The sequence below is a fragment of the Idiotropiscis lumnitzeri genome, chromosome 9, assembly GCF_059441095.1.
Source record: "Idiotropiscis lumnitzeri isolate Australia: NSW breed Sydney's pygmy pipehorse chromosome 9, RoL_Ilum_1.0, whole genome shotgun sequence".
Lineage (NCBI taxonomy): Eukaryota > Metazoa > Chordata > Actinopteri > Syngnathiformes > Syngnathidae > Idiotropiscis > Idiotropiscis lumnitzeri.
In genome coordinates this window covers 731,446-758,224 of record NC_142399.1, presented here as the reverse complement: position 1 = coordinate 758,224, position 26,779 = coordinate 731,446, and the positions used below count along the sequence as shown (strand labels likewise).

The following is a 26,779-nucleotide window of genomic DNA, read 5'->3' as shown; positions in this document are numbered from 1 at the left end:
CACGCACACACACACACGCACGCGCAGACACGGACACTCCCTCTCGGTTGAACTTGTGCAGGCTGCCTTGCTCTTCTCCGCAGCTCTCAGTCAAGTGAGTCAGTGCGTCAGTCGGGCAGTCAGCAAACGCGCAGCGCCGCATGGCTTGTGTTTGCGCCAACTTTCCTCACTAACAAGTGGAATCTTGTCGACCCCGACGAGGAAGGACGAGGCGAGGGAAGTGGATCCGGTGCTCGGCTTGAATCGTGACGTGTTTCTGGCGTGTCGTGCATGTTCAAATCGGAGCGCCGTGGTGCCGAGTGTCGGCCAGACGAGTAGTTGGATCAGCGGCCACCTCAGTCCGCAGGCATGACTTGGAGACGGGTCGCCGTCCTTGCTGCCTTTTTACTCCCCTTTCTCCTGAAGGTACGTCATGGTAGTGTGGGATTCGTTTTTCCTTCTCCTTTTTGGTGTTGTTGTTTTGTTTTTTTCAATGGAGTGGGTCATGCATGCATGGGAAGGGTCACGCGGTTCAAGCCGCCTTCGTATACTTCGATTGTCGCTTTAATGTTGCTATGCTAACATGACACACACGGCGTGCAAGTTGAAAGTTGCAAAACCAACAAGGTCCCTTTGGAACGTTTTCTAACATGGCGCTGTTTTGTCGTCAACAGGTGTCAGATGGATCGGGACAGTTCGAGTTGCAAATGTTGTCCACGCACAACGCGAACGGAGAGTTGTTGAGCGGCGCGTGCTGCCACGGCGGCACGAGGAGCTCGGCGGACACCAAATGCACTCGGGGAGAGTGTCGCACCTTTTTTAAAGTTTGCCTCAAGGAATACCAGTCGAGGGTTTCAGCGGCGGGGCCGTGCAGTTTCGGAATGGGATCTACGCCTGTCCTCGGAGGGAATACCTTTTCTTTTAGGAGCTCGGTCAGGAATGACAAGGCCAGGATAGTTTTGCCCTTCAGCTTCGCCTGGCCGGTGAGTTGAAGAAAAAAAACTTTGTTGGATGGGTTGGGGAGGGGAGTGTATTGTTTACAGGGCAATTGTGTGTAATTACTGTCTGTCAATCACTTGCTTGTGAAGAAAGCCCAACAATGTGAATGTAGAGAGGAAGGACCCCCCTGTCCCATTATCCACGCCAATTATCCAGGTGCAGCGGTATTTTTCTCAAAGAAAGCCTGAGGCCGACAGCCTGCTGCTTCAAGGTTCTTTTTCGAGAGCCATAAATACTTATTTCTGACAAATGCCGTTGTGCCTCAAAATTACTGGCCCTCTTAGAATTTCTTTTTTTCCGTTTAATTTTTAGGATGAGTAACGGTGTTGTAATCTCGGGCTGCTTCCGGAACGTTAGTTAGAAATGATTTCGCTCGCAAGCAGTGCCGTCGCCACAAGAGCTCAAGACGTTTCGTAAGATTCTCCGATAGTGCTCGTATGATGTATTAGACTTTATTGAGCCGAGGCACGTATTTGCTTTCAAACAAAAATGTCATGAAAAGTCAAACCGCGAGTTATGTACGCTGCCATCAGGCGGAAGAGCATTTCAAAGTTTTGAATGTCACGATATGTCACTGGCAGAGAGAGATGAATTTGGAGTCAATCATTTTCAGACCAATCAAGTCAAGTGGGTTAATTTACCGCGGAACACGTTGATCGGGAATGGTTCTGCTGTTATGTATTTACGCGTCGTAGCGATCAACAATGTTAAAAACGACAAAAACAAAATGTGCCGCTTGCTATAATGTGAAACCAGCACTTTCTTTGTCTGGTATTTTGGCCGCAGGAGAACATTTCTCAGCAATCACATGCGATTTGTCGTTAAAAGAACAACATTGGTTTTCCAGTGCCTCCCTGGAAGCTGGTCATGTTCAAAAGAGTAAAACCTCAATTCTTGGTTTCCTCAAGTGTCAGCGCTTTCGCTCCGCTCGGCCTGTGGGAATGTTGTAGCTTTGTGCAAGATGGAGAGCGTTTCAATGTTGACTGCACAGACTGACTGGCCCCACAGCTTGGCCCGCAAACAACTAAGCACACACACACACACACACACACACACACACACACACACACAATCGGGTGAAAGGACCAGTAGCTCTGTGTATGTGTGTCCAATTACATCAAAACCATTTTTGTCTCAATTGGGATGCGAGTGGTCGATTTTTTTCTTATTTATTTATTTAATTATTATTATTTTTTTTGCATTGATTGCTGCTCATGCCATCAGCACATGAAGAGCCATATTATGCGTGAAATGGAAGACACAGTTTCTTCTCACATACTTTTCTGCAGCAAGTTATTACGGGACATTTTCTATGATATATAGTCAGTCAAACAATGTTCTCAGCAGGCTTTCGTGCTATTTGACATCTCCTGGCGCCTCACATATTTTTCCTCATCATTTCGCCCTCGTTTTGGTCTCGTACCCTTTGACTGAATTTGTCAGATTGATGCGAAAACCATCAAATTTCAATTTACCGTTTGAGCTTGAGGAGATGTTGCAGATTGTTCATTCGTTCATGTCGGCTACTATCATTTATGCTAATTGGGTGAAGTTTGGCTGATTAAGAACAGCCGAAGTAGTCGATGGTCGAGTTTAGTGGCCTGAGCGACATTTCTTGATTCCGACTTGGGAATCTTAAAGATGAAAAGACAATTGTTTGTGGGAACTGACGTAATGGCCATTTTGGTTTTGTAGTCGAGGTCGGAATTCAATTGGAGGGGCATTGAAATGCGTCCAGACAAAGGCCAAATTTGAAGCAATGGTTTTGTTCTGGATTCAAATTGAGCGTTTCTCGTGCATTTCCTGTTCGAATGAATCGCTTTTAGGACTAGATGCCTTTTTCTGGGGGGACCGTTCAAAAGATAAGCGAGTTGCTTGATTGCTCCTCTCACCAATCGCTCGGGGGGAAAAAAAAACCCTCCGTGCACATCAACAATCGTCGACCAAGGTGTGATAACACTTTTCATCCGTTGATCGGCTGCCGTGAAGGGATAGCGATGCGGCGCAGTCGGCTTGGTGGGAACCTCTGCTTCATGAAATCGCCCCCCCCCTCCCTTCCCCTTCATTTTTTTTCTCCGAGCGGCATGAAGTTGGCCTCTTGTCCGAGCGGGGTCTTTGTTTAAGTCACGCTCGGTTGGACCTCAGGCATTTCATCACTTTAACCTCGCCACCCACAGCAACTGCTGCACTTAATGAGGCCGCGCGCATGCGCCTCGCTCAGGTCGGGTGCGAGCCAAGCGTCCAGCTGCATGCCATCGACTTGCCGTGCTGTTGATTGGCGCGTTTTACGCCGCGCTTTGATTCAGCGCGCCGGACCCCGGCCGCGGCACAATGGCGCGCCCTCGGTGACGACGCCGAGGATTACTGAGCACGATGGCGGCCGTGCCGTTCTCATGCCAGTGCCGCACAAGCAACAGGAAGCAGTTGTGATGATGTCGGCTCGCCCTCGCCGGCCAACTGGAAGTTTGCCTTGGAAATCTCTTCAGCATGTCGCTCCACATCCATCCAGTCAAGAAAGTCGTTTTTGGAGGAGCTGAGTGCTGGTCTTCAAAAAGTTGCTTTGAAGGCTTTTACCTGCTCGGGTCAAACATTAATAGACGGTACCTCCGATTTATTCGAGTCCAAGTAACTGAGGAGATTTATTTGCTCGTCATTAGTTTGCAAATATTCCAATCTGTTGCGTCCATTCGATTTCCGTGCAAATTTTTTTCGTGTGTTCTTGCGAAAGCTCGGAAGACGAGGCGAAATGACAAAGCTGTTCAGCTGACTTTATTGCCTTCTCCTGCTTTTAATTATTTTCTGCTCTATCACAATGTCTGGCCGTCTTGTTTTGGCGTTTCCGTGATTTATGAAGTGGGACTCGTCAGTCAATCGTGAGCTCAGGCTCAACCTTGAGCGTGACCACCTCTGGCAAGCGGGGGGGGGGTGTTAACGGTATGTTTGTTTTCTGTCGGCTGCTCTGATGTGGCGCTCAAGTGCAAATGACTCAAGTATAAGAGTTGAACTCTTTCTTTTCGCCGGGCCCTTTTGAACATGTGACAGTGACATCATCGCGGCGGCTTCAAACTGCAAGCATCCAAAACAACATGCTTAATTGGCTTCAGCTGTTTATTTATTTTTTTTGTTTCCTTCTCGGCGCGGTGACCCTCACAGAGGACCGAGGGCCACGCTGCTTGTTTTGCTTGCGTGGTTTCTTTGGCTTTCGGTCCTCCTCCCGAGTTTGGGACTTTTGTTTTCGTTGGGAGACGTTATTCATTCTCCCGTGCCAGTTGACGGATGTTTAGGAAGCGGCTGATTGTACAATGTTTTCTTCCACGCAAGTCGTTGTCGTGATGAAAATCTTTGCGCCAACAACACATTCCTGGCCGCCGGTGCCATCGTCGGTGAGTGTGAGTTGCCTCATTGTGACGGAGCCTGAATGGAAAAACAAAAGTGGCCGCTTTCGCTATCGGCGCTTTGATCTCAGGTTGATGCTCCCGAAGTGATTGACTCCGAAAAACTGATAGCGGAGGTCACCGCCGCTTACGTTTCCTCTCACGTTGTTGTTGTTGTTGTGCCTTGCCTTTATTTTGTTCTCTTTCTGTGAGCCGTAAGACTTGGCTTGTTTTTCTTCCGATGAACTACCTCGGGAGAGTTTGTCGGCTCGCTCCAAGAGCAGCGTTGGCGTTTCTGAAAAATCCCCTTCGTGTGGAGACGGGCGTTCTTTTTTTATTTTTGTGATTTGAACTGGAGTGATCTTGGCTGCTCACGGTATGTAACGTGGCTTTTTGGGCCAGGAAAGATAAGCCGGTCGCCTTCACTCACTTTGCTCGGGAGCATGCGTGCCGCAGTTCAAAGACGAGCCGGGAGTCAGCCGGGAGTCTGGGAAACGCCAAGCTGGCAATGGCGGAGCAGCTGATAACGGCCTCCGACTTGCGGTGTGATGGAGCGAGGGCCCGCTCGCTATCTTGGTTTATTTGATCTGGAAGCACATTAACGGGGAAGTTGCTGCTGACGTTGTTCTCACTGAACTTTGCTCATGTTTGTATCAACATTATCGTTGCCGTCCAATGGAAAAAAAAAATCACAAATCCACGTTCTGAATTGGGTTTAAAACTTGTGAATAAACATTTTAAGACCTTTCTTTATCTATCTTATTTTATTTTTCAAACCAAAATGGAAGCTTTTGTAAATCAAATGAAAAGGAAACAAGACGATTGCGAAGGAAAATGATTCATGTCAGGTTGTTTCTCCCTTTTTTTGTTTTTTGTTGCTTTCACAAGTGTCGGATCGTCCTGGTGGGTCTTTGGCGACGAGCCCATTCGTTTGGAAAGGCAGCTGTTTTTAATTAATCATGTTACCTGGCGCCAGCGTTTTTCCAACCCTCCGCGAGTACCCGATGTTGGATTACATCAGAGTTTTGGCTCCACTTTTAGCAATATGCGAGGGGGGGGGCGTCTTCACAAATATTACAGCGATTTGGCAAATATGGAGCCTAATTTAACTTTTTTTTTTTTCATGTTTGCACAAGGCCCCTGAGTACTCCCACTTAAACGTGGTGCACCGTTCTCTTGCCTCCATGTTGAGGCAAGCCCTCAGTTGTCAAAGAGAAGGGTGTGTTGGAGATCGGCCTCAAAAAGGAATTTGCCAGTAAAACATTAAACGGATGACAATCCCCCTTCGTGTTGTGTGTTTGTTTTTTTGTAACTTTGAGATTTGTGTGTGGGGTGCATGCCCCGCACCCTCAGGGAAGATTCTGCTTTGGCCATTGTTGTGCTTGAGGAACACGATAGTCCTCCAAAACCAGAACCAAAAGATTTGTGTCCGAGCCCCTTTAAGGTCAACCTCAGCAAAACGGGCCGTCGCTGCTGGTTTCTCATGTCAACCGCGGCTACGTCAATGGTGATGGCGCAAGCGTGACCGATGTTGTTATTTTTGGAAGACGGCTTATCTTTGTGCTATCGGAGTTGATTTGGTTCCCGTTTTCAAAAAGGACCCCCACACTGACCAAGTTGTGTACAAAAGGGATGAACAAGCTTCACAGTTTGCGCCTCTCTGGTAAAGCTTGGCGTAAGCGATCATAAAATTGTTCATTCATCTTTGAAGCTATTGGGACAAAATGTCGTGCAATAATTGGCCGCGTCCAAAAGAGATTCAACAAGAAAGTTGAGAGAAATCCTTTCAAACGTCTGCTGTCGTTCAAACCCTCCAGGCAGCATTTTTCTGCTCGATAGACACATCGGGCGTGCGGAGCAGTCACATATTCTCTTATTCCATTAAAAACAAAAAAAAAATCTGTTAATTGATGAATTTTTCTCAGTCATCATCAAGGACATTTAAATATACGTACCGAGATTTTCTTTATAGAAGCATTGCGCGGATTCTAATTTGGACTTCCTAGTACTTAATCACAAAAGAGTCTGAAAGGGCTTCACAAGCCCACACTTGACAATAATCTCGCCATCCCCCAAAGAGGGCAAAGAGAAACTCAAAAACCCCAAGAAGAATCCATCACAGATGGGGCGGGGGGGAATTCCCCTTCCAGGATGACCAGGCTGCAATGGATGCCAAGTGGGCAATATTTAACACAGAATGCGGTGTTAAACAATCTGAGTGAGAACAGCGTTGTTGAATGTCTCCCGTAATGAAAAAACGAGATCCAGTCCAATAGGCTAAGTGAGAACACATGAGGGGAACACCAAAGTAACGAGAGCGTCGAATGTTCGAGTGGGGAGGGAAAGGCGTCTAGTTTGTAATAAAGTTGCTACGGGCCGGGCGGCCATACTTGTTGATTAGCGCTTGGATTTCCATTGTTACTTGGTCTGCGTGTGTTGCGCTTGCAGCCAACGGGTGAGTCAGAGTCTGCCATGCGTGGTGATGATGAGTGCCGCCTTTCAAATAATAACCACTCTGATTGCAGGAGACGCTGGCGCATGATGAGACAAATGTCTCCCAGAGAGATGGAAAGTTTAAATGGCTGGCAAAATAGGGCAAAGCGGTGAAAAAAAAAAAAGCTTGGGTGACTCATTGCCACTCTGCCCTCGTTCAGAGTCGATCAGGGATTTTCCTAGGAGCAGGTGTGTACTCCGTGAGGTCATCATAGCGACGGCGTGCGCCTCCACCAAGAGTTGTCGGAGTGGAAATGTGACTGTTAAACATTCCTTTGTGGATGTGAGAGAGCAGACGTGGGGCGCCCTCGCAGACGTGGGGCGCGCTCGTGAGAACGTGGAAGCAGATCGTGGTGCGAGTGCTGCCGACACGGAGCCGTCCTCGTGCTTCAGGAGCACGCCAGAATCCGAATTCTTTGCGTTTCCGTTAGCGATCATCCTGGTTGTTGTTATTTTGTCTGCCCGTCTTTTTGTGACGCTCATCTTAAAAAAAAAAAATACAAGTGTCCAATTGGGGGTGTTTCTCAGCCTTCGTTTTCAATTGGCATGAAATTGCAAATCTCACATCGGCTTGAAAACAGACCTGCTTTCTCAGAACTTGGGAAGTCATCCGTTGACATCTCTGGCCACATTTTGTAAACATGTGGAAAACTTTATTTGGGGGGGAAAATCGCTTTTCAAAAGCGAGCAAGCTTTCTGTGGCTGAGATGAAGACGTATTTTTGGCATGGCTGCATTATCCCTCTTTGTGTTCTTTTTATTTTATGACTTGTTGAAGTCATTACTGTAGAATCTGTGTCGTGTCGTGTCAACCGGCTGGGTCAATGGGGGAGGAGGGGGGGGCGGTATCGCGCTTTGGTTGCGGTGCGTCAGACTCCCTCCCGCAGGGTTTGTCTGCTCATCTTTCCTGCCGTGTGTCTGCTTTTGTCCGTCATGTCCCACCCCCCCAAAATAAAAAAACCAAACCTGCAAGCTTATCCTCCCTTAATCAGATCAACAAAACTGTTGTTGTCAGAAACACAAAAGTTGTTGCTTTGGGAGCTCTCAACGTGAGGTGAAGCTTTTTCATGTTTAGTCATGTGGTCTACGCAAAGTTTATTTTAATCGTTGCTCGTGAACAATTTTGACGTGGTTCATTTTAAGATTGTCTGACAATCTCGTTTTCTCTCTTTTCTTCAGAGATCCTACACTTTGATCGTCGATGCTTTGGACTTCAACAATGAAACCAGCGGTGAGTAAAATGTCCAACCCTCATTTCCTTTGTTTTCCTCTCTTGTCCTTCATGTGATCTGGTGAGCCGGCAAAAGATTTTTTTTTTTGCCCACTCCTGGGCGAGCACGTGTCTGAAAGAAGAAAGTGTGTTGACGGGTGGATGTAAGGCGCGAGAGCCGGAGATGGGAAAGCAAGTGGGGGGGGTGAGAAAAAGAAGAAAGGAAGTGAAAATGTTTGCATTCTGCCCCGATGACTGATGGCAGGTGCTGCCCGCCCGGGTCTGGGTCACGCAGTCTCACTGTCACCGGGGCGTGAAACGGCGAGTTCATCCGGCCTCCTGGTCTGCCAGCATGCTCACACAGACCAGAAGGAGCAGGTGGTTGTCTTGATCTATTTTACCGTCTTGTTAGTCAAGGTGCAGCGAAGCAACACATCTGCTGTGATTTCCCGTCCCGACTGTTCAGTTGGCGAAGGTGCGCTCGCCGATCTCTTCGTATGAGGTCAACGAGGTTTCGGTCTTTTCCGCCGTATTTGGCGCTTCCCGGAGAACCATTAGGGCGCGGGTGTGAAGAGCCCCCTCGAATGTCCACTCGGCGCTGCGAGCAGATTATTTGCATCGCGCGGTCGTCTGAAGTGCTCATTTCTTTGCCGATCTTCAGATAGATTTCGATGAAGTATGCGGAACGATCTGGCTGCGTTTGTTCTCCGAGGTTAATATCTTGTGAGTGCTGTGAAGTCTTGAGCCGGAGTGTGGCCTCTGCACATTTGTCGCGTCTATTTTCCGCTGTGCCTCGAGCGGGGCGACACTTAGCGGGGACGTGCGACCCCCGACGCTGGCGGCCGCCGCTCGGTAGCCAAGTGCCACATAGCTGAAGCGCTTGATCCCAAGCCCCCGCCAAATGTTGCCGCTCACTGCGATTCCACTGTTCAAACACCGCCCCGCTGCCATCCCGTCCGCACCACCAACCTGGTAAATAAATGACAGCGCGCCACTCGTTGCATCATACGACACGGAGGAGCGACCCCCCCCCCTCCCTCTGCGCACTAAATAACATCTCTGACACATTTTTCATTCTCTCCCAGGTGAAAGATTCACAAGAATTGTTTTGTGTGCGTGTCTCGGACGTGCTGTACACTGAAGTCTCTGTGCTGAGCTCGGTGGCTCCGTTTAGATTGTTTGCTCTGCTCTGCGTGTGCGTGAGCGTGAGCGTGCAGTGGTCTACCTTCGTCCTTGTCCTCTTGACAGGGCCGTGACCCCCCCCCCTTCGTGTTTGAACTGAAAGTCTGTTTGTGGTATCGGTGCTCGAGAATATTGGTTGGGGGAAAAAAAAGGTTGACTTGAGACATTCTTTTTTCTTTTTTTTGGGAGCTTGGGGAAAAAGTGCGGATGGGCACACGGCTTTGGGCCCAGCGCCGAATGTGGCGTTGGTTCTGTCGTGGCCCAGCAGAAGCAAAGGGCAGCATGAAGTTGGAAACCCACTTGGGACAGTTGTTCAGGGAGTGTGAGTGAGGGCAAAAAAACAAAAGTTTCAAGTGCTTATTAAAAGCCACCTTCTCTTTTTTGCATTTCCTGTAACTTCTCGCGCTCGCCAGCACACAAAGTTGCTTTGATTACATATAATCAGCAAGCTTCTACGATTTGTGCTCAAGCATTTTGGGTTAGCCGCGAGTTTGCTTTGAAAAGCGTGGCGCATTCCAGCGCACTTGCACACAAACTTGCTCGCCGCTGCCGTTGACGCTCTCCCACTTGTCGTCGTGTTCAAGGCGCGGAGGCGAAGGTGATGGAGAAATCGTCGCACTCGGGCATGATCAACCCGAGCCCGCACTGGCAGAAGCTGACTCACAACGGCCCCGTGGCTCAGTTTGAGTACCAGATCCGGGTCAGCTGCGATGAGCACTACTACGGCTTCGGCTGCAACAAGTTCTGTCGACCCCGCGACGAGTTCTTTGGGCATTACACGTGCGACTACAACGGGAACAAGACGTGCCTGGAAGGCTGGTCGGGACCCGAGTGCAACACGGGTAAGAAGTCGTCACTTTTCCACAATCATGAAATTATTTATTATGTTATGAAAAAAGCAGCTCAACTGCAACGTGACTCATGCTGATACACGGTTGCTTGGTCATTGCTGCTGAATGGATGACTTTGTTTACATAAATACTCCCCCCTCGTTTCTTTTTCCATTCAAATGTTGTCATCAGCATGACCGAATAAACTTTTCGGAGTCCTAAATGTTGACGTGATGAATGCATGCGTGTTTACGCTCAGAGACTAACGTGCAAAAATGACCGCTGATACGTTTGCATTTCGTTGCCAGGCAACCCACTTGAACTTTCCCCCCCTCTCTTTTAGCAATATGCCGACAAGGCTGCAGCACCGAACACGGATCGTGTCAGGAGCCAGGTGGTTGCACGTAAGTCATCCCAATGTATTTTTATCTTTGTGTCACAGATGTTTTGTTGACATCGTTTAACCGATTGTCGAGGTGACGGTGCGCCATGCGAGGGGCGGGGCGTTTGTCATGTGGTTGCCGTCCGTCCTTACATGCCTGGGCAAATATTCCAAACAAGCACCAAAGTAGTCTTACAGTATAAATATCGCTGACAAGCACTCAGGTTATCTTTTCTAAAGCGCTTGATGGTGTGGCTATGTAAAGCCTCTGTGATTAAGGGCTATACAAATAAAATTGACTTGACTTGACTTGATGGTGCAGGTGTCGCCTGTGCAGTAGATGAAATCATGTGCCTTGCTCAAGGTGTGTGGGATGTAAACTGGCGTCTTTGCTTTTCGCCGAGTGATGAGCATTTGGAAGAAAGACAAATTGCGCTATTTGGGAGGAGCTTGTTTGAGGACAAACGGCCCCCCCCCCTTCTGATTAGGCTGGCGGCATCAGTCCAATCATGTGCAACATTTGAGGTGGGCTTTTTTAAAAGCATATTGTTTGCGCAGCTAATGGCTTCCTGATGCTGTTTGTGGACACAACCAGCGGAAGACAAAGGCACTCGCACGGATTTTGTCGGCATCATCTTGTACGCTCGGCTTACGTTTGCTGCTTTCTTAGTTGTCTGCTTTGGCTCGAAATCAAGTGGAAGGAACGTGGGGTTGGTCCTTTTTTTTTTTTTTTTTTTTCCCCACACAAGCGCTGTTGTTTTTCTTCTTCATTTGTCTTTCTTGTAAGTGCTTGTGTGGCCACTGCCTGCAAAAGAGCTTGAAATGTTTTCCCACACAGGTGCGGCTTTGTTTGGATCCTCGCTTGTATGAAAGCTGCCCTTCGGCAGGGGTAGCCGCAACTGCTTCCGATCGGCGAACTGGTAACGGTGTGCTCGTAGACGTCATCTTTACGCATGGACGTGGTGTCTGCTTCCATGTTGACGAACGTGCGGCACAAAGTGCGGCTGCATTCCTCAGTAATTTTGCTGCGTAATAACAAAATGATTTGGGAGCTCGCTGGGGAATCCTCCACCACTCCTCTTTTCGAGAAGATTAGCACACTTTTTAAGAATAGCCTCTTTAATCACACACTGAGGTTGACTTAACCACAGCTTTATTTTTCCAGCCCATTTCTGGGGGCTAATCGCCATGCGGCTCTCCCGGAGAGGACACTCGGTTTCGTTTGGTGTCGTTGCAGGACAACCAAACCGTCACCACTTGCTCACCGTTTTAAGTCGGGTCCGATCAGCTCGCTTTTATTAGAGAGCTCGGGAAGAGGGAGCGCTAGGCTGTCTGTGTAATTGTGGACCTGAGCATGGTGGCGGTCAGCAAGAAAGAGAGCCTTTGCTCCTCCTCCCCTGGCCTGAGGCAAAAAGCCAAACTCCTGACTCATGGGAACCAAGACTGCAAAGAGCCCGGTGGGATGCACGTTGTGCTCCGGTTCTCCCGCCGAGCCGCAAGCGCACTGTTGCTCGGGAAGATGTGTGTTGCGATGCGAATGTTAGCCACGGCGAAGGTTTTTGCGAGTGCGATTTCGTCTTTGGACATAAGCGTTCTTGCAAAAGAGAGTTGTTGCATAAGAAGTGTTTGATTTGAGTTGCAGTCAAGTCGAAAAAAAAAAAAAGTGCCTCTTTGTTTGCTGCGCAGCACAAATTCAATCCAGATTATTGTTGCTTGTTTAGTAATGTGGACTAAACAAATGATTAATCCGGTTTTTGGCGCTCGTGTGACAAGATGTCTTTTGTTTCCCGCAGGTGTTTGTACGGCTGGCAAGGCCAATACTGCGACAAGTGTATCCCCCACCCGGGCTGCGTCCACGGCACCTGTGTGGAGCCCTGGCAGTGCCTCTGCGACACCAATTGGGGCGGACATCTTTGTGACAAAGGTTGACGTTTTGGATGGCAGCGCCCTTCGTGAAAAGCTTTTGACTTGGCGCCAGCGCAAACTAAATCCCTGTCAACTCCTCCATGTCCCAGATCTGAATTACTGTGGCACTCACCAGCCGTGCGTGAACGGCGGGACTTGCATCAACACGGGACCGGACAAGTACCAGTGTTCGTGTGCCGAGGGCTACTCCGGCGGCAACTGTGAGAGAGGTGAGTGGCGCTGTTAAAATGTTGCGTAACGTTTTAGTTAAGCTTGAAACACTCACTGGCGATGTTGGCTCCGCCTTCACTAATTACAGCCCCAAGATGTTTTTGCTTTTGCAGACATAATAATGCTCAGTTTACCTTTTTTCTTTTTCTTTTACAGTCCGAGATGTTTTGCATAGTATCACAGAGACGCCTTCTTAAGCGGCGGTACTTTAATTTAAAGTGTTCCAATTTACTTTTGAGTTATAACTCATTGAAGATTATTCATTTGAAAATTATTTTGATGTTGCGGGACGTCAAAAAAAAAAAAAGTCACAGACGCACCTGAACATTTTCTAATTTCCAGTCGTTCTGCTTGATGAAAGCCGATAATTTCTTTTCGTTCTCTTTTAGATTGTTTTTATGGTTTTATACGGTTACATTTTGCTTCATTAAAAACATTTCCAAAGTGGTATGTTTGTTTTTTTTTAAAATGATTATTATTTTTCTTTGTCGGCGGGGGGAGGCTGTCAGAGATGAACGAGGAAAGAATTGAATTGATGTGAGTAAATGTCGTGAAATTGTTTTGCTTACGAGCCGTCACGGTGAAACGCCGAAGCCGAAAGCTCCTCTCTATTTCGCTTTGTTCAATTCTACATGAAAGGAAGGTTGATTCCAAAGACTTTTTGGAGCGCTTCCTTTATGTAATAATTGCGGTCATTTTGACAGCTTGACAAGGAACCGAGGGGGAGGGTGTGGTGTTTGACATGACATTTGAACGTACGAAAGCTATCATAATTGTCTTCATTTGTTGGAGTAATGCCGGACTCTGCCTGATCTTGTTGGATCTCGTAAGACTTTCTCTTGAAATCCTTCGATTCAAATTGCTTAAGTTGACATTTGCGCTCATGCTGCACTTGACGCTTGCGCAATTCTCCTGATGAAAGGATTGGCCAAATGTTTCTTGGCCATTTCCACAAAATCAAATGGGCAAAAGGAAGTCGTTAAACTTGTTTATTGGCTTACAAAGAGACGCATTCACCAGAACGCATTTGGAAGATCGTCTTTTGCCCAACTCTGGCCTATTCTTGGTAACATTTGTGAATTGTTCACCGACGACAATCTTTTTTTTCTGCAACTACAGTGACAGCTCACAGAATTTAGATTATCTTTCATTTTTATCATTTGAAGTAGGAGTTGATGGATGATTTGATCTCAAAAAGTTGTGCTGACGTCAGAACGGAGTTTCTCAGAGTCTGCGATCAGATAACTCTGAGTCTGCAGTAATCCGTGTCCACTTGTGCACAAGTGAACCCCCCCAAAAAAGAAAAAAAAAAAATCAGGTAATCCACCGCGTGGTGGTCTGGGGCCGCTCGGCACCTTTGCGTCTTGGAAGCAGCCGGCAATTGTCATGTTCAGCTGCTGCAAACGCTTAGCGTGGAGATGCTCATTAAAAGTGAGCCTCGCGGGGTGCTGACAGCTTAACTGTCGGCATGTCAGGAAACCGTGCCCTCCGTGACGGGAGGTGTGCGGTGGAGGGGGTGCCGTCGACGTGTTGGAGCGGAGAGGATGTTCTCGTTCTCGTTCTCGTCGTCATTCATCCGATCAGCATGATTGCCGTGCCCCCCCCCCACACCAATCATCATTTGAGATTCATTTAGGGATTCGCTCATCCCAAACTTGCTCATAATGAAGTAACTCGGATGGATGCCAACACTCCCCCCCCCCCCCCCCACCCTCTGGTGCCCCCACGCAGGAAGAGATTGGCAGACAAAGTCACAGTGCGCTGGTCAGGTCAACTTAGCACGAAAGATGATTTCCTGGCAGGCCCGCCTGTCTAATGAGTTTGAGATTTGCGGCGGTGATCGTCGACAAAAGTCGCCGGCAAGAAGGAGCTTTAGGATTTGCCATGGGATATTTTGATCTGAACGGTCCCCTTCAAAAGGGAAGTAATTGGCGAAAAGCAAAGTTAATTGGAGGTGGAGCCAAATGAGTCAGAAGGGTGTGTTTTCCGTGGGCCTGATTGTATAACCTGTCCTTTTACTTTGTAGCGGAACACGCCTGTTTGTCCAATCCCTGCTCCAAAGGCGGCAGCTGCTCAGAAACCAGTCACGGTTATGAATGTCACTGCGTGCCAGGCTGGAGCGGCCCTTCCTGCACTCTCAGTGAGTAAGACTTGCACGTGCAGCCCTCATCTCCAAATCAAATACACGCGCAAAGCCATAAAGGATGTGAATTTGGGGCACAAAAATGTCTCCATTTTGTGGCTTTGCGGGAAGACTTCAGATTGTTGAGCTTCAAAGTCAATTATGTTGGACTGAACGGCCTGCGGAACCCTTTCTTTCCTCTCAAAATTGGACCGACTTTTACAAAGGCAGAACCTCTGCTCAATTTCACTCCATGTGTCCCAAATAACCTGAGTGGACCTCTCCCACACAGACATTGATGACTGCTCTCCAAATCCTTGCAACCACGGCGGCACCTGCCAAGATCTGGTCAACAGCTACAAGTGTGTTTGCCCGTCGCAGTGGACTGGGAAGACATGTTTGATAGGTGAGCCGCCCCCTCGACTCTTTGACTTCACTGTGCCACCGCATAGCTGTCAACTGCACATGGAAATAACAAGCCAACGTCCTCCCACTAGATGCCAACGAATGCGACGCCAAGCCTTGCTTGAATGCCAACTCGTGCCGCAACCTGATTGGAGGCTACTTTTGCGAATGCATCCCTGGTTGGACGGGTCAGAACTGTGACGTCAGTAAGTTGACAGCTGTCAGCTGCAGCTGCGGAGCCCGCCGACAGCGCTGCCTTTTTTTTTATCTCGTTCCGGTCCTGCCAAAATGGCTGCATCGAATTTCCGTCTTGTTGTAATGACAAAACAAAACGGCACCACCAATGCGTTGGTCCCGGAAGCCCAAAAACGAACGTACGCTATGACGATCAGGCCCTTGTGTGGCCCAGATTTGTGGTTCCTGGACGAGTTACGCTTGGCTGCAGAACCGGATTGCGCAATCCTCTGTGCGCTCTGCGCTGGTTCTGCCGTCACGTTGCGTTTCCTCTCACGAACATTTCTTCATCATTTTGTATCGATGAAACTCTCCAAATGTTTTTGTTTTTCTCACGTAGATATAAACGATTGCACGGACCAGTGCCAAAACGGGGGAATCTGCAAGGTACGTGTCAAAAGCACCGTGAGGGCGGCCATCTTGATAGCCGCGCTTTCTCTGAAAGATTGCGTCGCACTTTTGGAAAACTTAATATGGCGGCCCAAAGTGAGAGATGTGCGTGGGGAGGGCATGAACGCCCCCCCCCCCCCCCGCCACCCAAGTTTGAGGCATGTTTGCTGATGTGCAAACCATCAGAGCTTCGTAACGTAAGACTAGTCTCTAAAGTCAATCTTTTTTTTTTTTGGCCCGCTAAATTAATGGATTTGTTCTTTTTCTTTTGGAAGAAAATAACATTTTCCTCCCCCTAAACAGATGTACCATTAAAATATTTTTTTCCCACCACCAAATCAGTCAAGTTAACTTAAACTGCAATCGTATTTTTCGTGACTGTTCAAATTCCTCACCCTCGCGATTCAAACTCCTGAATTCAACTCGTGTGTCGCTGACTCGGACAGGACTTGGTGAACGGCTACCGCTGTGCGTGTCCTCCCGGCTTCGCCGGCGATCACTGCGAGAGGGACATGGACGAGTGTGCGAGCTCGCCGTGTCTGAATGGCGGGCGCTGTCAGGACGACGTCAACGGCTTCCACTGTCTCTGTCTGGCCAGATTTTCGGGGAATCTCTGCCAGGTAAGCGAGCCGATGTCATCACGGCCCACACGTGAGCCGTTGCCCGCCCGCTGGCTCGGCGCGGCGCGGTGCTCTCTTCCCACCCTCCTACATGGCTGCCTGCAGTCGTTTTTGAAAGAGAATGCTTTGTTGAAGCTTCCCCTGGCTTAAGTAGGATGCATTCCTCACCGACGATGGCTCCTATGACTCGGGCTTGTTTTTCCTCCTTTTTTTGTGCGTGTGTAATGTTTCCTGGCACGGCCTGCAGGGAGGATGCTGCGGCTTTTTGCTCTGGTTAGTGTAGCAGCAACTTTGTCGGCTATCACGTTGACCTTTCTCTCTCTCTCTCTCTCTCTCCATTCTACACTTTTCCTACCCTAGCTGGATATCGATTACTGCTCGCCCAGCCCGTGTCAAAGTGGAGCTTCCTGCTTCAACTTGGCCACAGACTACTACTGCGCCTGCCCGGAAGACTATGAGGGCAAGAACTGCTCTCACCTCAAAGACCATTGTCGCACCACCACGTGCAAAGGTACGTCCTGTGGTGGCCGCCAAGCCGCAAGCCCTTTTTTCAGACATCCTGCAAAAGGATACCCCTTTTTCGATACACGGGATAAATGAAGATTGGAGCACTTTTGCTCTATTCGTCCCATACACGCTTTTTTTTTTTTTCAATTTTCTTGGCCAAAGTGAGCACACCCCACCTCCGGCCCTTCTGCAAAATCTTTTCCGTCGATTCCCCTCGGAGTCGCTGAAAATCTGGCGAAAGGCAAATGGTACCGTGTGTTCCTGAGAATGACCGCTTCTTTTTCCTCCTCAATCAATCGGCACGGCGTGCGTGTGGAATTGAGTGAGGGGACCAACCGCGGAGTTAGATACCGGACGGTGAGATTCTTTGTGTTCTTGGCAAGAATGAAGTGATTAAAGGGGAGCGCATTCGGCCCACTTGCCTAACCGGATCGGACAAGGGGAAACCAAAGGATTTGAGGGCGGAGTGGCCCGGATCGCTCTCAAATTGTTTATGATAGCAGAAGAATGTACGGGTCTGTTTCCTTTTCACCTTGTGAAATGAACGTCATTGTTCACACAAAGTCAGTCCGACCTCAATGCCGTCTTGAAATCGCTTTTCTAACCGCCGGAGACTTGCGCGGAGATCGGAGATGAAGGTCTAAAAATAAATGTTCCTTCCTTTTGCTGTGCGCAGTGATCGACAGTTGCACGGTGGCGGTGGCATCCAACAGCACACCGGGAGGCGAGCGCTACATTTCGTCCAACGTGTGCGGACCTCACGGCCGGTGCCGGAGCCAAGCTGGCGGCCAGTTCAGCTGCGAATGTCAAGAAGGCTTCCGAGGAACCTACTGCCATGAGAGTGAGGAAGACCTCTTTGTGCAAATGAAATGAAATGAGTCAACTTGCGCTCATATTCCAAATCTGATTGATTATTTTTTTTTTCGCTCCAAGATATCAACGACTGCGAGAGCAGCCCGTGCCGCAATGGCGGCACCTGCATCGACAAAGTCAGCGTGTACCAGTGCATCTGCGCCGATGGCTGGGAGGGCGACCACTGTGAGATGAGTGAGTCCAAAACGGTTTCACGAGGCTTTCGGGTCAACCATATTAATTGCGCCGGTCTCCCGCGCGGCACCAGACATTGACGACTGCGGCACCAACCCCTGTCATAATGGCGGAACGTGTCGGGACCTGGTGACGGATTTCTTTTGCGACTGCAAGAACGGCTGGAAGGGAAAAACGTGCCACTCCCGTAAGATCCCGCCTTCATGTTTTGTTGTTTTCGTTATTCATTTTTTCTTTGCGTCGATGGCTGCGCGAGCGCTCGCTGGACAAAACAGACGCTTCAAACTCAGCGTTTGCTGATATGTTCCCCCCAGGCGAAAGCCAGTGCGATGAAGCCACTTGCAACAACGGCGGCACCTGCCACGATGAGGGCAACGCGTTCCAGTGCAAGTGCTCGCCGGGGTGGGAGGGGACCACGTGCAACCTAGGTGAGTCGCACGTTCGCCGCCGTCTCGTGACCACTCTCGTCGTGTCTCGCACGCCCGTCGGATCCGAAAGCCGATTTTAGCCCTCGACTCTTTCAACGCTCTCTCCGTCTCTGCCCCCTTTTTGCCCTCCCATGAGCGCTGACAGACACGATGCTTAAATACCCACGTTGCACTTCAGTGTTTTGGAATGCAGACTTCGGGCCCCGGGAAGGCGTGCCTGGTCCAAATAGTCAAAACCAAAAGTCAGAACGGAGCACGCTACGTAATTGAAGAGCGCAGATTGCTCTTCTGATAAACATCAAAGTTGTCCCGGACATAAGTATATGACAATTTTTTTGTTTGCTTTGGTTTTGTTTTCCCTCAGCTAAGAACTCGAGTTGTCTTCCAAACCCTTGTGAGAATGGAGGAACCTGCGTGGTGACGGGAGAATCTTTTTCCTGCGTTTGCAAGGAAGGCTGGGAGGGCCCCACGTGCACCCAAAGTAAGTAGCCAGTGAAAAGAACGTCTTTGATTTGATTGGTTATACTCACGTTTATGGGAGGACAAGCACTTGAGCTTTTTTTTTTTTTAATTGGGGATTTCTCTATTGCCGTACTCTGTAAGTAGAAAAAATGACAAGCAACAAGCAGCAAAGTGGAAAAAAAAAATCTGAATTTGAACAAATTTGACTTCATCTTTTGAGACTTGTCAAAAGAAATGCAGTAGAAAGTATTCACGAAGCCTAAAAATAAAACAAAGAAAGACGAGTAAAATCACATTTTCATCCGCTCTTTTTCTTGTTTTATTGATTTGAGTTACAGTCTGGAGAATATTTTTTTTTAATATGACGCCACACGTTTGTAGCTCCTTACGCACACTTCCTCAGTTGATTGAGAACGTTTGCTGCAGACAATTTCCGATCTCTCCTGAGATGTTCGATCACCCAGTTTTTGGCTCTAGCTGGGCCAGGCGACGACTTTCACAAAGTCGCGTCATTGTCCTGCCGAAAGATGATTTATTTTGGTCACGCCAGTCCGAGGTTCGGAGTGCTCTGATGCACGTTTGCTTCCAGAATGTTTCTTTACATTGCTGCGTTCATCTTGCCCTCAATCCTGAGTGCGTCGCTGGTTCCCACCACAGGAACATTTCCCCGCGCATGCTGGTTTTTTTTTTGGTTTTTTTTAAACCTTAAAAAAAAACATGACCTTAACAAAAGTGTTTCTTCAATTTTAGTTTGAGGTATTCTATTAGTTTTCTTCAACACACTTTGATGTTAAACAGGTGTGTGCTTTTTCAACTGAATTTGTGGCAGGCAAGATGAATGATGTGATTTATTTTTGTAATCAATGAGCAAAACTCTCCAAATTCATGTTTTCACGATGGTGTGTAGAAATTCCAGGCAAAGTGACTTAACAAGTGAAATGAGATTTTCATGTTAAACTGAAATTGATTAAATTTGGCTTGCCGAGATTCTGACCTAGTCAATTAAATATCAAATTAAAAAGAATAGAAAGATTATTATTGAGTTTTTATGGGTTTTTTATGGTTGATTGGATTAGATTTTGTGGAAGACTATGATGTCATGAATGTGTGAAGCATTGGCAAAATTTCAATGACGATCATGTCCGTCATAAACATCCTAGTTGATGTATGAACATGATCAGGATGTGGAATTGCCACGCAAAACATCCCTGAGAGATGCAAGTCCTTGACGGTGTTGATGTAAATAAAAAACGTGGCTGCCACGGCCGTCCAACCACGAGACAAGAAAGCGGGCGGAGAGAAAGGAAAGTGGAGACAGATGTTTCTCCCCCTTGTCCAAATCACGCCCCCCCCCCCCCCTTGTTGCATTCCTGTCCAAACAGTGACATGTCTGCTTGTTCTGCAGCCCTGCTCTCTTTCACCGGCCGCCCTGCCCCTCAGCTCAGGCACTCCAAAACAGAAATTCCCCGACATTTGAGGGGGAAAAAAACAAAAGGAGGCGGGGGCGAGTGCGGTTGTGAATCTGGGTGTGTGGACTTGTTGCGGTGATGGCGGTGGAAGGGAGGAGTGAGCGCTCGCTGTGTGCTTAATGAGACAAAAGCTTTGGGCGCTGTGGGAGCCCCGCACGCAAGCCCGGACGTGCTCTTTGCCATTTTGTGTGTACAAAACACTCTGACGCGAGCAACAGAACAATAAAAAATAGCCCCCTCCAACGCACACACTCAATTACTTTCTGCTCTGTCTTTCAGACACCAACGACTGCAGTCCGCACCCGTGGTAAGTTGAAATCGAAACGTACAGCCGACTCCAACGCGCCCAAAATTGTGAAGCGCCGGAGCTCAAAACGCACATTTTTAGACGGCATCGTTGATAAACGCAAGAGGATGCTCAGTGGTGTAAAATTGTGGTCATCTGCGACCACGATTCTTTGCGTTCCTTCAGAAGCAGTTGCATCGAGCGCGACTCGGCGCAGTCGTTGTTGGACTTGAAATATAATGTCTGCATGATTCGTGTGACAATAGCGCTGGAGGTTTCTGCTCTGAGCCAAATCATTCAAAAGCTCTCGGACTTGTTGTAATTGGTCAATTGTATCCGCTTATATGAGGGTCGCGTTGACTCTGGGTCTCAGGAGGAACCACAGTTTGGGTCTTTAACTGGAGTAACTTTTTTTTTTTTTTTTAAAGATTGGGAACAGGGGCGGGGGAAGGTGTGTTTGTAAAAATGAAGTCCCTCCTCTTTTACAGCTACAACAGCGGAACCTGCGTTGACGGAGACAACTGGTACCGCTGCGAGTGCGCCCCGGGCTTCGCCGGTCCAGACTGTCGGATCAGTAAGTATTATTAAACTCCGCATCCACCCACCTCGCTCGTCACTGATCCGCGCTTGAGCCGTCACATATCGCGGCGGCGGCGCGGGCGACGGGCTCGCTGCAAACAGCAGGTCTAGCCGGCCAATTATCTGGGCGTTGGACTCCGGGCTAGGCCGAGCCATTTGGGTGTCACTCCAGCAGGCCCCACCGCTGTCCCCGGGGGAAAGCGGCTTAGTGTGCCAACAGCTAATCAGCCGTGCTCTCTGACACTGATTACACAGATTGTTTTCCCTCTTAAAGGCTTTCAGATGGCCACATTCTTTCCCATTGCGAGCCCTTTGTTCCGTTAAGTCCAGCCTGGAACTCCTGCATACTTGCGAGTGATGCCGCGTTTAAAGTTGAATAAGGTGGGGGGCGGCCAATCAAAGCACATTTAGTGCAAGTTTGCTTTTTGCTTTTTCAATAAACTATTATGTTGCGTGGCGTGCTGCTTAAATGACACTCGGCCTCCGTGAACAAGAGTTGCTTGCGGACTGATTATCCCCAATGTTTGCATTCTGTCTGGCTGTCTTCATTCGGCTAAGGAGCCTTTTCTTCTTTCCTCGCTGCAGATATCAACGAGTGCCAGTCGTCGCCGTGCTCCGTCGGCTCGACCTGTGTCGACGAAATTAACGGCTACCGATGTGTGTGCCCGACAGACCGAAGTGGCTCGCACTGTCAAGACGGTACTTTCTTCGGTCCAAATAACAGAGGCATCATTCAAAGCGGTCCTTCGTGAATGCCTGAATGCATTTTTGTTTTGTTTTTTGCGTAGTGACGAGAAAAGCCTGCTCCGTTAATGGCCACGCGATCTCAGACGGAGTCAAATGGGATGAAGACTGCAACACTTGCCACTGTTCCAACGGGAAAGTCGTCTGCACAAAGGTATGTGAAGCACGGAGCACGCGCGCGTCGCCGAGCGTTCGTGTTGTCATTTGGGAGATCGTATGCGTGAACAAAGACGGGATTAGAAGCCGACTCCGAGTGGGTGCGAGGCGGCAGAAAAAAGATCTCGGGTCGGGCCGCTAATATTGAGTCATGCTCTGCGGTGTCGCATTGGCGACTGCGATGTTTTGAAAGGAACCGCAATGGCGCTGGTTCGGTGCCAGTTTCGGATGAGTCAGACGAGGATTGACGTGCCGTTCGGGTTCCCATCAAAGCCTTCAATGAAACCATGTTGCCATTTCCCCTCAGGAGGAACTACTTTTTTCAAAACATTCACAGAGCATATATGTCCCGATACCGTCAGCCATTGACACTGCTTTTTTCCCCCCAATTTTTTTTCTTCCCCATTGGAAGTAGACAATTGAAATCCAATCGAGGTCACACTGCCGTAATGAAACTCAGAATAAGCAATTATAAATAATCTTTTTAACTGCCATAAAAGTGTAAAAAGAAGTTAAGCCTCTCAAACTTGATTTGGATGTTACGTGGAGCACGTCGGGTATGGCCAAGTGACGTGGGGAGGCTGTTTGGAGAAAGCGAAAAAAAAAAAGAAAGTGGAATTGCTTGATCGGGTGTCATTCTATTCTGTGCAGATGCGGTGCGGTCCAATGACTTGCCATTTTGGCGCCACAGTTGGAGGCGGGTGTCCTGCAGGCCAGAGCTGCCTCCCCATCAGGGAGGGCCACTGTTTCGTCAAGCCCTGCCTCGGACTTGGCGAGTGCTGGCGCTCCAACCCGCTCCCTCCGACCCCCAAATGCCTCCCGAGCTCCACCTACCAGGACAATAGCTGTGCCAACATCACCTTCACCTTCAACAAGGACATCTTGACAAGGGTGAGCACGGCTTTTACTTTTGTATTTGGCGGGGGGGGGGGGTTATTTTGGCGTTAGCGCTGAATTGGCCTTTGGGAGGCATGCCAACAAACTCAACTCCCTCACTGAGATTAGTTTCAGGATCAAATGCAAAGTGATGACCACATGGGATGATCACTCACAAGCGTGACAGCCGATAGAGGCTCGCACATACTGTAAATTTCAAGCTGCCATCTCGCAGAAGACGGTGCCCAAACATTTGCCGAGCTCTCATGAACATTTGCCTACTTTTGTTCCGCAGGGCGTGCAGAGCTTGACGGTGGAGAATGTGTGTAACCAGCTCAGGCGCTTGTACGTGGTCAAGAATTTCTCCTTGGAGCATTCCGTGTCCATAACCTGTGACCCGTCATTCTCGGCCAGCAACGAGATCCATGTCTGCATCGTGAGTCGCCGCTCCAGCTCCTTAAAGCCATTAGTCGTATTTGATTGACAGCACGTCGCGCCTGTGTGCGGCCTTCACGTTGAAACGTGTCGTCATCCGTTTGATAAGAATGCCGCAATCGCATGGAACTGGCAGAAAAGTGAAACCCAATTCAAATTCTTTTTTTTTTTTTTTTGCCTCTCCACATGTAGTCAACAGACGACCATCGTTTGGACGGCAGCCCGATAAAAGAGATCACCGAGCGGATCATCGACCTGGTTAGCAAACGCAACGGGAACAACACGATCATCGCCTCCATCGTGGAGGTGCGCGTGCCGAGCCCCAGCAAAACCGGTACGAACCGCTCGCAAAAACGCACGCATCCCCCTGAGGTTTTTGTCAGGCGAGCACGCACTTGTGTTGAAAATAAAACGGGGCAGCAGCGGCAGCGCCACATTCCTGCCGCCAACTGCTACGTCACGTCAGGTGTAATTGAGTTTGAAAAGAATGTAGTCCAAAGTTTGGTTTGAAAGAGCCGAGCCGCTCGGCTTTGCGGCGTTGCGTCGGCCGGCCTCGTAAGACTCCCACATGTCCGCCATTCATCAAGGCGCTGACAGCTAAAAGAATCCCCGCCCCCGCTCATGGCTCCGAGGTCAGGTTGCGCTGGCGGGAACAGTAATACGTTAAAAGCTCTGTTATCCTTTTTCACTTTTGGATCTGCGGCTGACCGTAAAAATTTCTGGTGTCTCCAGACTACTTGGTGCCCCTCCTCAGCTCCGTCTTCATCGTCCTCTGGGTCCTTCTGCTCATCCTGCTCTTGCTGTGGTGCATGCGTCGGCGGCGGAAACAGAGCAACCCCGGCGGCGGCGCGGCGGCCGCCGGCTCGGAGGACAACACCACCAACAACGTGCGCGAGCACCTGAACCAGATCAAGAACCCCATCGAGAAGCACGTGGGCCTCTCGGTGGCCATCAAAGACTACGAAAATAAGAACTCCATCATCGCCAACATAAGGACAAATCACCCCGAGGGGGACGAGGACGACAAGGAGAGGCGCCTCCAGAAGGGCCGCTTCGCCAAGCAGCCGGCGTACACGCTGGTGGAGCGGGACGAGAAGCTCTCGGGCCCCAATTCCACGTCCAAACAGCCCAATTGGACTAATAAACAGGACAACAGAGACTTGGAGACGGCAAACAGCATCAACAGAATGGACTACATAGTATAGCAGACAGTTGTGTTGCTGTGCAACCGAGCCTTGAACGTGGTCGCACCCCGGTGGCGGGTGAACCCGGGGAGCTGTGGCGTGTCTACTTGGTAAAACGGTCATGTCAGTTGTGACTCGGCAGTATTTTCCCATTTTGCCGTGTTCTAATTTAAGTTTTGACAAGCTGGCTTACACTGGCAGTGACGGTTGCTTTGCTTGGCTGGAAACACAAGGCACTGGTATACATTTCACTGTAGAATGTTAAGTTTACTCCACTTCATTTCAGTCCTGCCCCCCCCCCTAGTCTGCCCCGCCCCTTTCGTCAACAATGACTAAAACAAGCCGTTTGCGTTCAGCACTAGAGCGTGTGTCTTCTTTGAATTCTTTCTAGTACCGTTTTGGAGAAAGTGCCTTTTTCAGCTTTAGACTTGGCCACTGTCAAATGAGGAAAAAAGATCAAGTTTATTATTTATTTTTTATTTTGAGATGTGGAGAGGGGACGGGGTGGGTTTAATGTCAGCCATTGCGGCCAATATGAAGAATTTATGTGTTGATTTAGAACATGTAGATATGTACATTTTTTTTTTATTAATCATTGTGTATATTTGATTTATTAATTTAATAATCAAGAGCCTTAAGATATCATTCCTTTTTATTTATATGTTCTGTCTAGTTTGAAGGTTTTGCTAGCTGTGGAAGCTTTCCATTTCCTCCAATGCGTTCTTTAAAGCCAAATGTCAGAATTTCCCAGACAAACTATGGGCACTTTTTGGCCTAAGACTTGTTGGTCTTTTGTACACATTTGACATTTCTTTAGTTTGTTGCCAGGACATTGAAGGCAAATGTGGATAAAAAAAAAAAGGCTGCTCGACGCGCGGGATGGACATGGTGGCAGACATATTGCTTGCCATCAGAAAGTAAGGAAACGAAAGCAGCCTCAAAAGGTTTCACGCTCACGTTTCAAAGGCTGTGAGATGCATCAACGTGACGAGGCAGGTCACATGACGACGACAAACGACGATTCCCATCCGCATTAGTCAGCATGATATCATAAGCTAGACTGTGAGTACTTGAAGGGTCGATTGGCGATGGGAACACTGTAGAACCACATTAAAAAAAAAAACACTGCCTCCCTTGACAAAAAGTTTTTGTTTGCATTGTTTCTCTGCACACTTGTTTTTCATGAGGCTCTTAAAAGACAAACATGTTTATCTCATTTGTTAACCCTTTTGAGATCATGGCAACATTTTTGACTTGTTTGAACTTGAGAACAATGTGTTGATCTGGCAATATATTTTTGAAAGTTGTATTTATTAAATATTTTGTATGAAAAGAGAATAAAAGAGGTCTTTGTTCTAGCGAGTGTGTGACGAGCGTGAGTCTCTCGAGGATTTGGGCTTCCGATCAATTGGCAGCGCTGGAAAATACCAAGCCACCACGCCGCCGTTTTCAAAATCAGCAAATATGGCGGCCATTCCATTCCAGTGTCGGTTGGATTCCGTTGCGTTGCACAAGCCGCAATGTCTCGCACGTACTGTCAAATTTGTTGGAGGATCTCATCTCTGACCTGGCGGGATTTTCAGCGCTGCTGGAACGGAACAGAATCAAGCCACGTAGAAATTTGTCCTGGAGGAAAACGGGCTTCCTACTTTGACCCCAGCGTTGTTCTCTACCGCAAGACAACCTGATCAAAACTCGGCGCAATCGCTTCAATGTGATCGAACGGTGGATAAGATGGCAAACGGTCGGTCAGGCTACTTAAATGTTTGCACCGCAAGTGACTTGAAGTCAGCCAACACTAGGGCTGGGCGATAAACCGAAAATTTACCGTTACCAAAATTTATTACAATGACCGACATCATTTTGCCCATGTAGGTAAATTTGGTGTTTAAAAAAAAAAAAAAAAAGAAAAGTCTTTTCTGTCTGCGGCAATGTTCATGCCCCTTTAAGACGGCTACAGCGTGTCTTGTCTCGTGACTCCACCCATCTGAACAAGAAAGTTGGTCAATAAAAAAAAGCAGTTAATATGCATTTCCTGCATTTATTTTGATTTTGGTCCACGAGGGGAATTTATTGCGCATTTATCATTATTGATGTCAAATTGCTCAATTTATCGCGATATTGATTCTTCGAGGTCATATCGCCCAGCCCTACCCAACAGCAGGATGGACGACTGCTTGGGGGAAATGCAAAGACGCCTGAAAGCTGTGCCAGCTAATTTCTGAACTCTGCTTTGAAGTCTAATTAAAAA

At 48.4% G+C, this 26,779-nt stretch overlaps 1 protein-coding gene across 2 annotated transcripts; it reads left to right on the top strand.

The window, feature by feature from the left end:
- On the top strand, positions 1-25,886 carry jag1b (jagged canonical Notch ligand 1b). 2 transcript variants are annotated; one of them, XM_088304628.1, is made up of 27 exons: positions 1-94; positions 206-405; positions 654-962; positions 8,024-8,075; positions 9,821-10,078; positions 10,410-10,470; positions 12,242-12,372; positions 12,464-12,583; positions 14,611-14,724; positions 14,999-15,112; positions 15,204-15,317; positions 15,686-15,732; positions 16,182-16,355; positions 16,716-16,866; positions 17,539-17,703; positions 17,796-17,909; positions 17,983-18,096; positions 18,224-18,337; positions 18,702-18,818; positions 20,548-20,575; positions 21,043-21,128; positions 21,719-21,832; positions 21,922-22,031; positions 22,685-22,924; positions 23,205-23,345; positions 23,537-23,678; positions 24,077-25,886. In XM_088304628.1, exons 2-27 carry the CDS (start codon positions 349-351, stop codon positions 24,547-24,549), a joined length of 3,660 nt encoding a protein of 1,219 aa, XP_088160754.1. In that variant the 5' UTR covers positions 1-94; positions 206-348; the 3' UTR covers positions 24,550-25,886. The 2 variants fall into 2 exon arrangements, with proteins under 2 accessions (XP_088160754.1, XP_088160752.1); XM_088304626.1 differs by having other exon boundaries at positions 7-405.
- Positions 25,887-26,779: the final 893 nt, after the last annotated feature.

Bases quoted from the DNA above. Each gene is read 5' to 3' on its own strand.
- jag1b (XM_088304628.1), top strand. From the start codon at position 349: ATGACTTGGAGACGGGTCGCCGTCCTTGCTGCCTTTTTACTCCCCTTT. The intron at 10,079-10,409 runs GTAAGAAGTCGT...CCTCTCTTTTAG, and splicing joins GGGACCCGAGTGCAACACGG to CAATATGCCGACAAGGCTGC. The intron at 16,867-17,538 runs GTACGTCCTGTG...TGCTGTGCGCAG, and splicing joins TCGCACCACCACGTGCAAAG to TGATCGACAGTTGCACGGTG.